Here is a 12312-nt window from a genome sequence, read left to right as displayed (position 1 = left end):
GCACACAGCTTTTGTATGTTATTATTGCTAAAGCAGCTGGAAAACACTTAGAGGGTAAGTGCTATTACTTTCAGTGCAAACCTAGGCACTCCCAGAAATTTCAAGCTGCCCATGGTAGTTCCAGAAAATGAAAACAGCTGGCTTGGTGGCTGGATTAATGGACTCATGGTTGTTGTGTTGCTAGACTTTTACTAAGTTGCCAGAAGCTGACACAGAGTCCAGTTTATTACTCACCTACTGTGTAGGCAGTAGCACCTGCAGAGCACCGTTTCCAAAACAAGTTTAGAGTCCAAGCTATACCTGAAAGCAGAACTGGAACAGATAACTCAGTCCTCCCTACACATACTGAAGTTACACAGAGCAATGGATTTTTGGCAGTTTTTGCCATCCTTGGGAGAATGAAGTCGGGGGAAAAGAGTGACAAGAGGTGATAAGAGACCTCCAAAGGGGTTTGGCAGGGAAATTTTCTTCCAATTATCTGTTTCTAGCCCCAATACATGGATCACTACATTTGCAAACAAATCAGTTTGCACTGATGAGTGAGAATTAGAATTTGTTCCCTTGCGCCTACAGAAGTAAGGACCTGCCCCAGAGGGTAGGACACAAGAAAGGTTCTTTAAGCTCAGACTGAGCTGCACACAGGCCTCCAAATTCTTGAGCTCTGCGTTATGTGAAAGGCTTCCTCCCTCTGGAGTATATCACCATGGTATAAGAAAGCCAACAAGACCATTGAAGAACCATGAAGAACCTCCACAGAGCAAGCACTAGAGTTCATCTCTTCCCCACATCTTGCTGCACTGTACCCACTCAATGACTCTTGATTGTGCATAAAGGCAGGCTCACAGCTTAATTGATATTAAGTAATGTGTGGCAGGAAACATCTCCTGTCTCCTCATGCTCTTGCACGGAAGGGCTGGTGCCAAACAGTCATACATATTTGTTCAGCACCTATAAAAACTGTAGAAACATATTTTGAAAAGATAAACTAAGCAACAAACAGAAAGGAGGAGAATGACAGCATGGATTTGAACTGCAGTTGCCAGTGTTAACAGTGGAAGTAGATCTGGGATTGCAGCCTGGTCAGTCACTCCTTGCTTTGTCAATTTTGAGGCAAGTGCATGACTAGAGAGCTGTGAGCGCACATTGGTGTCACTACAGGAGACTGGCAGGCTTTGCTGTCACAAAGTCCTGTTCCCCAGGAAAGCTGCCATTTTGCAATTGTGCCTGAGACAGCATTGCTAGGTCACAGCATTAGCACCATCCCAGACATCTGTGCTCTGACACAGCTCCCATCTCCCTCAGCTACTCAGTCACACCAGAACTCCTCCCCAGCACTGTGTGGACCTTCTAACCTGCCCTCTGCATACCAACCTTCAACAAAGTCGGAGGCAGTGTATACATGGGGTTTTGCTTTGCTGACCCCATCTGGCTTGTTCAAGCTCCCCACTGCTAACTCGATCACCTCTATCAACTCATCTCGCTTGTCCTTCCTGACGGGTTTCTCCTCTGGGTGCCGTGTCAGCCCTGTCTCCAGCTGGTACACCTTCTGGAGGGTGAAGCTCTCAAAGGGCACCGCTGCATACTCTGTGGACAGCTTAACACCGCTGTGCACCTCTGCTTTGTCTACTTGGGAACGGAGGAAAGCCAACAGATTGGCTTGGGCCTTCTCTGGTTTACTGTGGTCAAGCTGAATGTCCAAGGAGTCTGGGTACTGGTTCTGCATGTCCTTAAGCTGCTCAGTCCTGCCCTGGAGCTCAGCCTTCAACTGGGCAATTTGTTTCTTCAAGCTGATGACATAATTACGGTGTTGCTCTTCTCGCTCTTGCAGAATGGCTTCATATCCCTCCTTCACGGTCGGACTGTGCACCCTGGGCAAGGCAAGCTGCTGGTTGTCACCCTTGGGTGTGCAAGCCAACATATAAACGATAGACATTGAGCAACAGGCCACCACCAGCAGGCCTACAAGTCGGGGAAGAAATAGAATAAATCCGCGTCGGACCATCATATCTCAAAAAGCAGAGTCTAACTACACACATGCACCAGTTCTTATATACATGCAGTGCCACAGAGGCCTCTGATCTTGGAGTAGTCTTACACAGATGCATGTATGTGCAGGAACTGGTTTGTCAGCTGTGTTGAAATGTATGCTCTGCCTCTATATGGAGCTCTCTATGGTGTATACCCAGCAGAACCAGAAGACAAGTTATGAAGCAGACAGGACACCTCCTGATCCTCATGGCAACACCTATGTTGCTGCAATGTGATCAGACCGTGGCAGATGGAGCCTGAGAACATGAAAGATAAATCACAAAGATAGACAGGTTAGAATTTGGTCATTCAGTCCAGACCATTTAGAGTGTTCTAATTTACCTAGTTTCTCAGCTGCTCTAGCAGAACTCAAAGCTGTGAAGTGCTTCAGCTAAGACCATAGAAGTGTCAAGATCCTTATGTGAAAAATCCTGTATGCATCCCTTTCATCGTCAATAACATGGCTTGGCCCATTGCCAATGGAAAACTAGTCCAGGCCTCAAGGACTCCTATGCTTCAGAATTACTGGAGGGGTCTAGTGATCAGATGCTAAAGTACTCAGTTTATCCAAGCATTGACAGCCTTTCAGATGTTCTCAAATCTTGGAGTGTTCACTCAAGTTTTGAAAGGAAGGCACTCAGTCCCACATCTACCACATATATTTTAGCTTCCAGGCATGTTTTTTCCAAAACACCAAGTGGCATGGTCCATTCAAATATATGAAGCCTGATCTGGAGCAGAAATCTGATAACCAGAAAACTAAGAACTGTTATCAAAGACCAGTTACTGCAACTGTCATTGTTTGACATATCCTATGAGATGCTCCCATAAAAAACAAATAATGAGGAAGAGGATATTTTCCAGGAGCATTCAGACTGATTTTACTCAAAATCAGCAGAAGCTTTGTTGCAATTTTGAAACTGTCATCATTGCACAGTAGTTTAACATTTCAAGACCCTCTTCTGTTTCTTATAACATTACGAAAAGCCATTCTAAAATGTACAGTACTACTCTGTTTTCCAGTCTGCCCAGGACTGTAGACTATAGAGAAGGCGAAACTGGGAACATTATAATTTTTAATTAAACTTCTTCAAGTATATATAGAAAAGGGAAAAAACTTAGATGATTGAAGTTGAATATTGATCTGGCTATATGCTACATTTAAAAAATTGTGTTAAGAACATTACCAGAAGGAATTTCAAAATCCCGTGGGTTTGGCCCAAACCAATGCTGGTACAAAGAACTTCATCATTTAGTCAGCTGACTGTATACTTAGGTCAAGGTTGAGTAGCATCCTAGATTACCCTTTGTTAGACACAAATACAATCAAATTAACCCCTTGATGCTCTCCCCTTGCATGCATGCATGACATCGTGACACTCTTTTGACAGAGAGAGTCACAGTCCTTTTAGGCATACATCCTTGCTGACACACCCCTAAGTAAAAACAGTTTGACTAAGAATAAGACTTTAAGAGTTATTTTCTGTTACTTCTAGTCTCAAATCAAAGTCTTATGTAGGACTTTTTATAAACTGCCCTATGACTTTCCCCCCACTCTGTCTTGATTGACTATTTCTCCATATGCAGCAGTTACACAGAGATATTTCTGATGTTTGGAATGTTATTATTTATCAGTTTGCAGAGCTTCTGGGAAAAAACCCAACTTTGAGCAGGAATTGAGGGGGCTAGAATGAGCCATAAAAATAGTACTGTATTTTTTTCAAAGTAATGTGAAATTACTTTTATAGCATTTATAGGATTCTCCAGAAAATGTCAGCATTTTCAAAGGAAGAATTGCTGATTTTCTAGAAAATTTTCAAGCAGCAGGAGAAAAGGACAGGATGAAGATGGCACACTTACCTTTTTGATGTGATCTTCTCTTTGGAACATCTTGGTCTGCTACAGCTTCTTCTCAGTTTGCCAAAATCATCGCCTGTTTATCTCCCTTCTTATGCCTTTCCCAGCAAATGCGTGTACTATGAAAAGCGCTGTCAACCTCAGAACACCTCTTCATTGCTTTCACATTTGTCAGCTGCCTACATCTTCAGTCTGTCTCTCGTGTGGTGAAAGGCTGTAGTGGAGACGCTTCCTATGGATGCACTAAAAATGTTGGCCTCCTGCAATGTAAAGGAGCTTGTCAAAGCAGGGAAAATTAATCTGGGCATTTCTAACTGTACAACAGATCTGGCTAGAAGACTGTAAGAAGGTAGTGTGCAGGGAGACAGGGTCAGGAAGTGGTGAGATGTAGTACATAAAACACTGCTGTGCTTGTATGCTTCCCTTCACACAATTACTCCATTGACTGAATTGGCAGAAGCTGAACATCAGTGAAAGGATTAGTTGTACTAACATGGTATAAACTGAAATTACATCTCAATGGCTTAGATAAACATACCATTTCTGTAAGCAGCAACAGATTTCAGTTTTGGGCAAAGAGCTCTTCAAACATGGATGTTAGAATGTATGTGTATATAGATAGCTGTCTTTACTGAAATATAGTATCTCTCTCTTCAGGGTATTATCTTTTTTCTATATAGTTTTCTGGTTTGCAATCTCCCCCATCAAAGATGCATCTTTATAAACATTTCCGGACAGTAAATTATCAGAGTTACTTTGTTCTTTGAAACACTGTTTTCATAGTAAAGAATTGAGACCATGTGGATTTTAACCTTCTTCAAAGGGATTTTACCATCAAGAGTGGAGGCATCCTGACAAGAAGCTTTCATTGCTTGCCCTCTGGATCTGTCTTATTAAATTGTACTGGTAGCTCCAGTGGCATTGCCTTACAGTGACTGACATTTAAATATACAGATGTTACTGTACTACTATCTCATGGGCATGCTTGTGAAAGCAGTCCAAATCCAGATCAGTTCCAAAAAAAGCAGGTTACTTTAAATCAACACCAAAGGTGGTCACAGCTAAGGCATCTCAGCTGCATAGGCAAGGACCAGGCAAGGATGGTAACTCCTCCTAACAACCATTCTGTTGATTTCACCAGACCAACACAGTTTCACACCGAGATGAAGAGAAGACAAACTGAAATGTCAGGGTTTTTTTCCAGGAACTGACAAAAACGCCTCTGTATTTCACAGCAGTCAGCTGCATCAGTATTAGTCTCTTAGCAAAGAGAAGCTGTTAACAAATACACAGTGATTAGTCTGGTGGCTGTGGAAAGGGACATTAATTCTAAAAAAGCCTTCACTTGTGAAAACATCTTCAACCTCAGTTCAACCTGTTAGCCCAGCCAGAGGTCAGCCCAGCTCACAGAGGTGCTTTTCACTTGTTTTCAAGGAGCCTGGGTCCAAAAAATACTCCAAACACAGAAGCAGATTCTGTCATCACTCTAAGCACTCTGTAAACATTTCTGCACAGTGGAGGGTGCTGCACCCAATCACAGGGAGTGGCAAAAAATGGAAAGTTGTTTGGTTTGAAATTTCAGATGGTATGCATCCGTTACTGTTTCTCACCAACATCTGAATTTTTATTTGACTGTAGAGATACAGGAAATTCATCTCTGCACAGAAATGCCAATGTATTTCAAGTCTGAATTTTTGACTCTCAAAAACCACATTGAGAATCTGTGCAGGAGAAAGGGCCTCAAACCAAAGTATCTCTGTATATGTATCTCCCCTCTGAACTCCACAATTTCTGCACTCCTCATGCTGGGTATAGAAATGAATGGCAGAAGCTCAGTCATATTTGCACAGGCAGCAATCTCTCAGCACACATGACATGAGCAATGCCAGATAATTCCATGTTTTTAAGTACTTTCTGCCACAGCTTCTTATTGTAGGTGTAACTCAGACTGGCAACTCCCATTTTAGCTCACAAAACTTTGAAATTCCTTTTATTTTCTTTTTTTTTCAGTAGAGGCAGTAAGTGGCAGAAGCTGCAATTAGCTTTTGTGTAGATGTTTGAAACATCTTCATTGAATAGCAGCACATGTCACTGTGAGATTTCACTAGAATCATAATAATCTCTGAAATGAGCTGTGGGGAGGAGGAAACAGATGTTCCACCCAGACTTTAAGTGCCTTATGATAATAGAGAAAGACATTCTGTAGCCACTTGTAATTTGCCTTGAACTTCTTAATTACAAGGACTGTGCATAGCACCGCAGACAAATTAGTCTGCTTTAAATGTTAGGAACAAGATTTTTCCCCCTAGTTTCTCAACAGAAATCCAAGACACTCAGCAGAATAGGACATGTCACAGGGATTAAAATTGAGTCTCACATAAAAATTTGCACACTTTATACAAAGATTAAAATTTATGCAAAGACTTATGGCCAGATCATGATTTCTTGATTACTTCACAGCCCAGTTCATCTGTCCAGCACTGAATTAAACAAAAGGCTGAATAAAGAAAAAAGCCTATCTGATAAACTGTCTGGATGCACCTTCTTAACCTTCTTGCATTGTCCCTTGTTAAAAATTCTATTGCTCCCTCTTGGGTTGACACATATCCCAAACAAAAACTCAAAGTCTTAATGTCTGGTTTCCAATCTTCAATCCAAATAAAGGATTAGTGAGAAATAGTATCCAGAATGAAAATGTTAAATTCTAATAGTTAAAGACAGTAGACAACTTACAGTAAAACTCTTCATTTCCTAATCTTTGATTCCAGACTTACGTTGTCACACATTCTCTCAGACATTCTCAACATCCAACCCTGCCCACAGAAGGACAATTACACTGTTCCCCTCTGTAAATAACAGTTACAGTCTCATCATCTCATAAATAGGTTACAACAACTGTTAGAAGTTGTCTTCAAAAGAAGAAACCCTCAAAGCTTTAACAGTCCTGGAAATACTATATTTTCCTCTTCTAAGGGAACCAAAAGTAGCTGCTTCATTCAAGAAGGAGCTTACATTCAATATACAGCTATAGACTTTTCACTCTGGAAGCTACAAAACCAGCACAGAAGTCCTAACTTTTGTCTTTCTTAGTATCTGGACCCCATTTCTGCTAATTTAATTGGGCTCCTCTCATCAGGGTAAAGTAGTAACTTTATCTGCTGTGCCACTTAAGCTGAATTCTGAGGTCCATGTGTACTTGTGTTAGACCATCCACTTACATGTAGTCTCACTGCTCATGAAAGCAACTTCTCCAAAGACAGTCCAGAACAAAATTCAAGATTACTCTGAAAGCCTTCTGCTATCATATGCAATAAACATACCAGGGTTGTTTCAACTTTCATGGTAGCCATTATTACTGTTACAGTAGACATCCAGTAATAATTATTTCTTCTACAGTATCATTATTTCTGTTTTAAATAAAGCACTCAGAAGGAGTATTGAGGTCCCTTTGTCCTCCCAGTGCATACCTATTTTGTGTGTGGGTTTGTCTATGTGTATACACACACCAGAGTGAAAGCACTATTGCTTTCCTTTCTCCACTGTTAATCAAACTAGTTTTAAAGTAAAAAAAACCAAAACACCGAGATTAAACAGTAATTAAGTTCTAACAACATCTGAAAAGAACTAGTGTAACACCTAAAATTATCTCCACACACCAATAACACTTTTTCTGATAAAAACCCCATTATTTCAAGTTACTACAACACTCCTAAAACTGCTTTCTCTGCCCCAGAACAATGTTATCTGTATAAGACTTGGCAGTTTTCCAGAGATCAATAACCAACCATTGCAAGGGTCTGTGTTAGGAATGCTATTTTTTGTATGAGGTACTCAGATTTCCACTTTACAACCAAAACACACCACCCTTCTCTGCTATACACACTGATCTATAGATGTGTAACCTGCACATCCTCAGTGCAACTGTTAGTGGGGTACTATAGGGTGCTTCCAAAAGCCTTTCCTGTGAGTTTTCACTACTCTGTCCCTCCTCCAGTAAGGACATGACAGATCCATGCCTTGTCAGGCTCCAAAGAAAAAATGCAGAGATGACAAGCATGCACTGCTGCTGCAGAGGTGCTGTGACTCACAAAGACCTAATCCATGCTACTTCAAGAAAGAAATGACAAGGCTTTTCTCTAAAGGTCCATTTCTCATTACCAGGCTCTGGCCTGGAGTTTTAGGAATACAGTTTCTCCAAAAATGTTTTGAACTTTGCTAAAATGGAGATGAAAAATATACTTTTGAGTTGAGCTAGAATTCAGCCTGGTCTTTTAAGAGCAAATTAGCAAACCATCATAGTTTCCAGAACTAAAAATTGTTAGTAGGGCTGGACAGCTGAGATGTCCAACTTAGCTGGAAGATCAGCATCTTCTGAATATGACCAACACTTTTACATCCATTTAGGTGAATACCATCTCTGTTTTGTAGATGTGTAAAAGAGGAGCATTTTTCTCCAATCACATGATGCTGCAAGAGCCCTACACAACATCTAATATAGCAGCATGCTGAGAACAGTTTCTTTTTGTAGGAAATAAGCTAACAAAACAAGGACAAGCTACACCCAGGGAACAGCTGAATAATGCTACTCCAATTTACTTCATTTTAAGATCTAATTCAACAGTTTCTCTGCATGTGGGAAGCTTCCAGATAGACTAACCCAGCTTTAACATAACACAAATCTATGCCAGCTTCTGAAATATCTCAGAATCAGAGTAATAAGGATATAACACAAGATCCTTTAGTATTTCCTAATTAAAACAAATAATGGGATGAATTTTGCTTATCCATTTAATTCTGGACTTGGGAAAAAATTCCACTATTTCACTTTGAAATGTTTACACATGCACTCTCAGTGATTTACACAAGCAAAAAAAACCTGACTGTCAGCACAGGAATGAACAGTCATTCCTCTTAAGAATGATGATGACCACAGTTTTATGAAAGAAGCTCAGGTCAGCAGCAGCAAGGCCTGTAAAATTGATGAGATCTACACACATGTGGGGGCACTCTGTGAATGCTTGCTGGTTTAGACCCATCTCTTCACGACTGTTACTTAAAACATTTTCTTGTACAAAGTTCAAATTAATGTCACATTTTGTGAGGAACCCCAAGAATTCTGCCAGATGTACATCCCACAGTACCACAGTCAGACTTTCAATGAAATCTGAAGTCCAGTGTATGCACACCTATGTTGTAGGTCTTGAGTCAGGGTAGATTTAGCACCTATCTAAATAAGCAAGAGCATGATTTATCCATTGATAAAAATGCACAAACATGTATGGCTAAGTTGTGCTCAGAAACAGGAAAGCCTAGCTAGGCTGAGCTGCAGGGTGGAAAGCAGTTTGTGTCTCTTCCAGTATTTAACTAGGATTTATTTAGTCAAGGCTGTAAAACCTCTCATATGTTTTTCTGAACTCAGCTTCAGTTCAGCCCTTCAGCCACAAGTGCACAGTACAGTGAAAGCCCCCTGATTTGAAAAGAGCTGAGAGGTGATAAAGTACAGTAACAGTGACTGGAGGTATCTATCCTATCAAAGTCCCTGTAAGGTAACAATAGAGTTTTAAGATGTTTGGACAATTCAGCCTGACCTGGAGATTATGTCTTCTTCTCCTTGCCAGAAATCCTTGGTACAGCTAGAATGCTCTGTACAAAGCTAGATGTAGACTTGAACTTCATTAACTCCAGCAGAGTTGGCAGGGGAAGAGGTTTCCTTCCTTCTGAGTCCAGCATGTGCTGGGAACTGAGAAGAAACATCTGGCTCCCACAAGACTAATGCTATATTCTTACGGTAATGCAGAGCCCTAAATTTTGAACTCTTTGTACTTGAAATGAAATTTTCTGGCTAGTGTGGTATCAATACACAGTTTTAAATAAAATAATTAAGAGCAAAGGAGACAATGGAAAAAACCATTTTGATAGTCAAGGGATTAGGTAAATTATCTAGGCTGAGCAAGAATTAGCAGGACAGGGACTAATTTTGCTGACCAAGATTATTTTTCATCTGTGGTTTACATTACAGCAGAAAATCAAGTTTCAGGCTACGAACTAATAATCAGGAAGCCAGAAAACAACTGCAACCTGGTTCAGTATTAGAGAAGCTACCCAGATTCTGCACAGAACACCAATACATGCAGCATTAACAGCTTTCACAGCTGATGTATCAACCCCCAAGCTCCACTGATCTGCTTTTCCCTGTCAGTCTGGTCTGTACTGATAGACAGGAAAAGGCCAGGCCCCTGATTCAGCCCCCATTTCCTTCCTCCTCCAGGTTAGTGCTTACTCGGAAACAACATGCCACAAGGTCTCGTTTAGTTCATCACCACTGTTTTGATACGTGGTTTTGGTCAAAGACACAGCATTTCCTTGATATACCAGGAAATAATCTCCTAGCAATTCTTTGAAAAGCCCAAGCTCTTTCAGTTATTTCAGTAAAACAGTTTTTCTCTTTCTAGAAAAAGTTTCCTTTTTCTTTTTCATTTTTTTATTTGGGGCTTACATAATACTTGAATCTCACTGACTTCACCTTCATCATTAAACTAGCTAATTCTTTACTATGGGAACTTGAAAAGATAAATCACAGCAAAATCTCTGCAGAAAAAGCCTAGGCAGAGATTAAAAGAAAGGAAGGCTTTTTTATATTTAATATTATACAGTCTTCTATCCACTTGACCATGAAATTCTTCTTCCAAAAAGGAATGAAAAAAACCAAACCCAAACCTGAGGACAACCAAAAATTAAAGAACTATCTTGCAAAACACAGATATCTACAAACTTTCATTCAGATAATTTCATTTCAACAGAATGAAAATGTTTATCCTTGTATGAAATTTTATAACTTACACAGATTTATTTTTAGATAAAATATTTCAATAGGCTGTGAATGCCTACTTTGTTTTTACAAATCAAAGTGCTTCAAGTTTCCACTTCCTGACAGTTTTTGTATCTTTGAAGGTATCAGAATGGACACAGGTCCACAGAAAACTGCTTTTGGTCAAGTGGCTATAAGAAAAAAAATATTCTTTTAATTTTATGAAAAAATTTCTATATCCTTTAGTTAAGTAAACCAAACCACATTTTCAAGTGTTAATGAGACACCTGCTCACAGTTACTTTGATTTTCATCTCTGATCTCAAATCGTACTGAAAATGAAATCTATCTTTCGTTTTCTTTATAAGAAACCTCAATTCAAACAAGCAGCCTGATGTTTTATTTTACAGCTCTCTGATATACCAAATTACAGCCATAAACATATTTTTCTCATTGGTCCTTAAGAAATTTCAGTTCCCTCATTGACTCTATTGGTATCTGTCATTAAAACTGTAGTTTATTAAGGAGATTTTAATTGTAGTTATTGCATATTGTCAATAGCTCTTAAACCCAGTCATTCAGCTAGAAACACATTAAATGCTAACAGTTCACACAAGAGGCATCCTGGCTCTCTAACACAGAGCTGATTGACGACATAAGTAAAGCTAGTTTCCTTTACCAGCAAAAGCTATCCTTTTTTCCCCTTTTGTCAAACAGAAGTACACCCTGCAGTCAGTTCAGCATTTCCTGAAAAGTTCCAAAGAGCCTACCTCTTGAAAGAATTTCAGGCTTCAATCAGAACCAAAATCATTTCATGCCAAGTTTTGAAATAAGGCACACAATATGATCTTACTCTGAAACATTTTTCCTCATTGTACCACAAAAATATCTGACTTGTTTTAATGTAACTTTGTATCAAAGTTGATGCAAACAATAAATATTTTTTTTTTCACAGATAGTTTTTTTTTTTTTTTAAAGAAAACAGTTTTCTACTTATCCTTGTTCCTTACATGCAACATTTTTCAGAAAAAAGGAATAGAGAAAAAAGTGTAAACTCACAGCCTACCAGAATACTTGAAGAAAAGAAATTTCCTTATGAGATGAAGCTTCATGCTACTGAGTCTTTGTTTCTCTCCACATGGAAACCTGTCTGCAAATGACAGCATTATTTTTATTTTAACAAAATTGGCTAGGATGTGTGCTGGCACAACTGTGTAAACTAATGAAACAAAAGGAAGAAATTGCTGCTGTGTCTTTACAGTTTTCCCCCTTTCCCTCCTTTTTATCCAGTTCTCTGTGGAATATTAAAATCGTATCATTTTCAGCACCAACTCGTAGCAGCTTAACTCAGTTTAACTCCTTACATCCCCACTATTTTCTTTCCTTGTGTTTTTCTATTATCAGAAAAAGGGTTCAACAAGGGCTATTAGAAACAGCAGTGAAATGTCTCACTACAAATAGTTTATTAGTCCCAAAAAGAAAAATTCTTCTCCTATAGATGTACAAGCATCTCCTTTTTCCAACTGCAGTCAAAATAACAGGCAGTTTTCACGTACTGGCATCTTAAGGACAAATGTCAAGAGAATTTAACAACCTTTTGTCTAAAAGAGGAAGGAAAGT

The 12312-nt window shown here is 39.5% G+C and overlaps 1 protein-coding gene across 2 annotated transcripts in view; it reads right to left on the bottom strand.

Annotated features, from left to right (window-relative positions):
- The window catches only part of CSGALNACT1 (chondroitin sulfate N-acetylgalactosaminyltransferase 1), a 41517-nt gene that overhangs the window by 12760 nt on the left and 16445 nt on the right, over positions 1–12312 (bottom strand). Inside the window, exons 3-5 of one of the 2 annotated variants that reach the window (XM_015625344.2) lie at positions 11759–11842; positions 3889–4145; positions 1372–2285 (exon numbers count right to left, since the gene is read on the bottom strand). In XM_015625344.2, the coding sequence (XP_015480830.1) occupies positions 1372–2005 (634 nt within the window). In that variant the 5' untranslated portion in view covers positions 2006–2285; positions 3889–4145; positions 11759–11842. The remainder of the gene's footprint in view (positions 1–1371; positions 2286–3888; positions 4146–11758; positions 11843–12312) is intronic. The other variant, XM_015625343.2, reaches the window with a different exon arrangement.

The sequence above is a fragment of the Parus major genome, chromosome 4 (genome assembly GCF_001522545.3).
Source record: "Parus major isolate Abel chromosome 4, Parus_major1.1, whole genome shotgun sequence".
Classification (NCBI taxonomy): domain Eukaryota; kingdom Metazoa; phylum Chordata; class Aves; order Passeriformes; family Paridae; genus Parus; species Parus major.
The sequence above is the reverse complement of the archived record's forward strand: the minus strand, read 5'-3'. Positions and strand labels throughout refer to the sequence as shown.